Here is a 5,615-nt window from a genome sequence, read left to right on the forward strand (position 1 = left end):
ACAGCTTTGACAAACAGGAATATGAACGACGATTGGAAAAAATTAAACTCAGATGAACCGACATAATGGAGCTAGAAACTTTGCAAACATCAATCAATTAGTTTATAAAGCGCTATTTCCGTGATGTTCAACAGCGAATGAATTTTGCAAACAGATGGGTCTTGAGATCCGCTCTGAACTTCGTAGCATCGTAGTGCAATTAAAAATTCCTCACAGAGATAACCACATTCCATCAATCAAATAACGATGAAGTAACGATCATGACGTAATATTCTAATAACGTAGTTTGGGCCATTTATCAAATAATTAAAATTATTTTAATTATATCATACATCTTCGATAAAATAAATTTTCGATAAAGAAAGCGCCATATTTGGTTATGCGTATAAGGACATTTAGAAAGTTACTTTCCTATCAAGCATTAATGTTGTGTATTTAAAAAAAGAAATAAAAATGCAATGTAACATCGAAAAGTCGTTCAAACAAATTATAAATAAACGAAACGATCCAAAAAATTGAATTGATAATAAAATCTTAGCGAGCTTAATGAGAAGATATGTTATAAGAACATTGTTGTCTAACTACTTCTATGTTTACGTTGCTTACGTACGAGATTAGAGGCTGCAGAATCTTCACTAAATTATATGCTAAAGGTTAAATATTATATATTTGTTATTAACGTTTTCATGATTTCCTTAAACTGAATAAAAAAAGTCGTGAATCGCACAACTTGACTCTACATGATAACTGAGATGTAACAAACAGCACACACATTTAAATATGATTGTCAATAAATTTATCAGAGAACAATCTTTTAATTTCAAGAAAACTTTTTATTTCATAAAGATCATTTCCCAGGTTTAAGGAAAGTTGATGAGGCAGGTTTGAGAAACTGATGTTGTTGCTGGCTTTGAAAAACATCATCCGTGTCACCATTGTTGCCAGACGTTCCAATGTCCATCTCCTCCTCAAGGATGGTGTTCGTAGCAAATCTTCCATCGTCCAGGAAAAACGAATGAATGACAGGACTGAAAATATATATATATATATATATACATATATATGAAGTTAAAATATCAAAGTCAACATGCTGAGAGAAAACTTGATAAGTAGTTGAACATGGAGATTCAAAACTTGAGTAAATTATTCTGCATTTACCAACTGCAATAATTGTTCGAAAATTTAATTAAGATGGGTGTCATGAAAAATTTGGAAGCAATATATAACGTAAATAAAATATTAAAATAGAACACCCTTTTCTGTATTTGCAAACCTATCTTAAACGATCTTGATGTGCTTTCACCCATACCAAACCATCAACGAAAAACATTAGTTTTGAAGAATGTTGTACCACCATAGCTATATTGAAGTTTTTGCTATTTTGTAAACTTTTCCATATTGCAAAACATGTTTTTTTTGTTGTTAGTGAAAAAAACTTGGCAAACTCAAAAATTATATTGTAAACATAAGAACATGAACGAAATTTACGCAAAAATTATCATAAAGAAACAAAAATACTATACACGAGTGTTCCAATAAAGCATCTATTATAATTGATTCCTAGTAAAATTCACTAATGGATGACAAAATTCCTATGGTTTTAAAAATTAGACAAAAAACTCAACATACTCACATGTGCATTTGTCATGTAACCACGGAGTCACATAAACATACCTAAATGGTGCATATGCACACGACACTCATACACACACGGGTATATAAATATATATTATAAACACGCATATAATTACATTCACACCATACACACATGTATATAATATATATATATATATATATATATATATATCGCTAGTGTATAGGTAAAAAATTTAATCTCAATAAATGTTAAACAAGTCATCCTACTCTATTTAAATCTGAAAAATATTAAAACGTTATCACGAAAACAGATAAGTAGCAAATTAGATGAGAGAGAAAGAGACAGAGAGACATACAAAACGTCAAAAACACATGCTACATTATTTAACGCTCATAGTTTTCGTGGTTTCATCCAGCCCAACCCTAAAGTCTGTTTCGATCTTATTGGTATAATTAATCACCGCTTCTTAATTAGAAAAAACTTTCCAAAACGTTTCACACGATAATAACTAAGCCAAAGTTTTGCATTTTAATTAAATTTACTTTGTATCATACAGATGTTCAGACGGTTATGTTGCTAATCAATTAACTTATAATCTGTATGTGAATCGCAGGCCGCACACAAATTACATTTCACAGAGTTTAATACTTATGCACTTACCAATCGTTTAATCGCTGCTAATAAGAGGTTGAAGTTTGGAATTCAAACATTTTTATCAATAATTAAATAATTTTTATCAATATTCCATGTGACAACGAAGATATCATTTGCAAATAAAAACATCTGTAGCAGATTAATAAGACAGGAAAATGAGAAGAGCTGTTAGAACTCCAAACTTTACATCTACGTCTTTGAGCTGCTAACGGCCAAGTAGTAATTAAGATTGGCCTAATATCAAAATACTGGTTTATAGTATTTAAAATATAAATTCACACCTTAATCGAGGCAAGTCATGTAATTGAAAAAAGTGACAATAAAAATAAAATGAAAAAAAATAATTTACTGAAATGAAATTTTTTGAAAAGTTAAGTGAATGGAAATGAAAGTTACGATTTGCCAAAATGTTTTTAAATGAATTATATAACTACCTTTTGATATGTTTGGTTTAAGAAAAAGTTCAACATGAAATAGAGCCCAAAAATTAAACATATACTAATATATCAAAGATATAAAAAAAACCGCTCTCAAATCAAAGCAACCTTTCATTAGCAGAACAGCTAACATTCTCTCGCATTACCTGCTGACCAGCTTGTGCTGCAATCGCATCTAATAAATATTGCAGAGGAATGGTTGAGTTTCAATCAATGGCGAAGTAATTTCTTAATGAATAAACAAACTTTATTTTGTTAGGCTTTCCATAAATAAGTTAATTTAAAGAGTAAATTTTCCTAGTCAGAAATTTCACAAGCTGCTGAAACTTTCGCATGGTCACCAGGTTTGTTTTTGTGTTAGTTTAACGTAACTAAATAATATACATCTTTGGTTGGTGTACAGTACAGGTACATGACAACAAACAACAAACACAACATTAACGTAAAACAGACATGCACACATGGAAGGGAAATAACAATGAATACGTTGAAAATAAAAAGAGATGCAAGCATGTTGAATGACGATTGGCATGTAACACAAAGCTAGTTTAAAATTTAAGTTAACAGCAATACTTGAGTGTGAATTAGAGGATTTGTGAACAAGAAATGACACAGGTAGTTACTAAAAATTGAAATGAGGCTACAAAAAATGATGATAGGAATAATAATTAAAGAATCCTACAAAAGATTTTCATCAAATTTGTACACCATAAGTTAAATTAAATAAAAAACAACTTTGATATTTGCAAACCGCAATAAATGATGATCAAAAGAGAATATGGTAGTGCAATGAAGAATCATGCCACCAGTGCAATTATAAAAAATTTTTTCATTGATTATTCAAGTCAAACTGTGCGTGATGATCAAATACTATTGATCACATATAAACTAACAACTTGTAATAAAATTATACAGATGAATATATTTATATAAATATATACATATAAATATATATCGATAATATTAATATATTGAGCAAGTTATAAATGGAAAATTAAGTTATCCTGTACTTTTATAGTTATCCATGTTATTAGTGAGTATATTATTAACTGTGAGTAAAAATATTTAGACTATTTTACAGTTACGTCAGCTGAGATGAAACTTATAGTAAAGCGATGACTAAAATGTGGTGACAGGAGTAAGTACCCTGTCCCACAAGATGAAAGAAATAATGAAATGAAACATATTTATCAATAATAGACAAGCTTACATAATGCTAAAAAATAACATGTTAACGAGTGACTGGCACATTCAATGATCAAACGCATTACTATTATAACTGTTTTTTTTATAACATTGTCTTCAACATAATGCATCACAAGTTAGACAATAAATATGTATACGAATCTGAGTGAAGATAAATAAAAAATAACTGAGTTAAATTAAACAGTCATGACTAATTTTTAGCCTTATGATTCTTTGGATTGAAAGGTGATTTGATTGATTTGACAAAACTTGAAAAATTCCATCTTTTTTCGTTGCCTTGTTTGGAGTCCTTGCCATTACCATAGTGCAGCAAGGTTTCAACATAATTGATGTTAGAACGACTACTTCCAGTCGATGAATGGCTCTTCACTGGAGTTACTTTACCTGAAGAGGATGCAGATGTTGAAGCTGTCGTCGGCGTCGATTTTGTTGTAAAGAATGGTGGCTTTGTACTTTTGTTATCAAAGTTTTGGCTGGATTTGAAAGGTAATTTGACACCCTTAAAGACAGCAGATTTTGAAACAGGGATAGGACGAGATTTATTGATTTTAATTGCACCATTGTGGTTTGTAATGCTATTTTTGTCTTTAAGTGTGGTTGATGTTAAATGTTCGTCATCACTCTCGTTAATGTCTTCAATGTTGTGGTGTTGGTCCCTCAAATTTGAGATAGAAGTTTATATAACAATCAATCAATAAATGAATATACACATCTATACGAACATATATACAATTTTCCAAATAAGCATGTCAAAATCAATTTATAACAAAATTTCCCAACAGCGGCATGCCTTTTTATTAAAATCAAAACAACCAACAACATATCTTTTAAATTTGAAAAAATTGTTAATATATAATATAATTTATAATGCATAACACTGAGATAAAAATAAACCGTTCCAGCAAACTAAAATGAAATTTCTAAAAATTGACTATGAAGCATGAAGCCAAGTGTGAAATATATATATATCAAGCAAAAAAGCAACATTGTTTTACACAAAAAATCATGAACACTGAAGAGCCAAATGAAAAAAATAGAAAGCACCCAAATGTGACTGGCAGGAAGAATTCATTAAAATTAAAATAACAAATTCATTTTAATTACCTCATCGTAAAAGATCCTAACTTTCTGTGTGACCTCGGTTCTTTAACCGATAACCAAGGTTTTGTCATTTCTTCGAGTATAGAAGGTGCAACGTAGGTAAAACCCTGCAGTGTGATGCAATATTTATAACTATTTGATTTGTTTTTTGGAGGTATAAAAAAATTATATTGTTTTTATTTTACTAAACAATTCTACAGCATCTACCCTCGCATGAAATCTGAAGAGCCACAATCAAATTATAATCATGGATGGCTGAAGGATTCAAAGGCAAATACTTCACTTAGCAATCAAATCCTATATAGAGCTCACACTAACTTCCAGCACTTCAGAAGTTTTTTTTATATTAATGCGCTTCAAAAGAAAAACTTTTTAGAAAACAACTAACCATAAACAACTGGTTGCAACTTTCACTGAGTTTAGAATCAACAGGAGAATCAATGGGCATCTGTTTTGTAAACTTGGGATCGAATTGACTGACATCTGTCTCATCCTTCTGTTTGTAGTTCATCAATCAAATACAACCATTCATTGAGAAAAAAAAACTATACAAAACCAAACTATATCAGATTTCAGCTAAATAAATAACAAAAGTGTGAACTTCATGCACAATAAATAAT

At 30.0% G+C, this 5,615-nt stretch overlaps 1 protein-coding gene across 1 annotated transcript; it reads right to left on the bottom strand.

Moving 5' to 3' along the window:
* Nucleotides 1-3,800: 3,800 nt before the first annotated feature.
* Nucleotides 3,801-5,506, bottom strand: HELRODRAFT_188355 (hypothetical protein; the record flags this gene model as incomplete). The annotated part of the gene is made up of 3 exons (XM_009017537.1): nt 3,801-4,550; nt 4,999-5,102; nt 5,384-5,506. The coding sequence occupies 3 exons, from the start codon at nt 5,504-5,506 to the stop codon at nt 4,085-4,087; spliced, it is 693 nt and encodes a 230-aa protein (XP_009015785.1). The 3' UTR covers nt 3,801-4,084.
* Between the last annotated feature and the right edge of the window lie 109 nt (nt 5,507-5,615).

The sequence above is a fragment of the Helobdella robusta genome (genome assembly GCF_000326865.2).
Source record: "Helobdella robusta unplaced genomic scaffold HELROscaffold_2, whole genome shotgun sequence".
NCBI lineage: Eukaryota > Metazoa > Annelida > Clitellata > Rhynchobdellida > Glossiphoniidae > Helobdella > Helobdella robusta.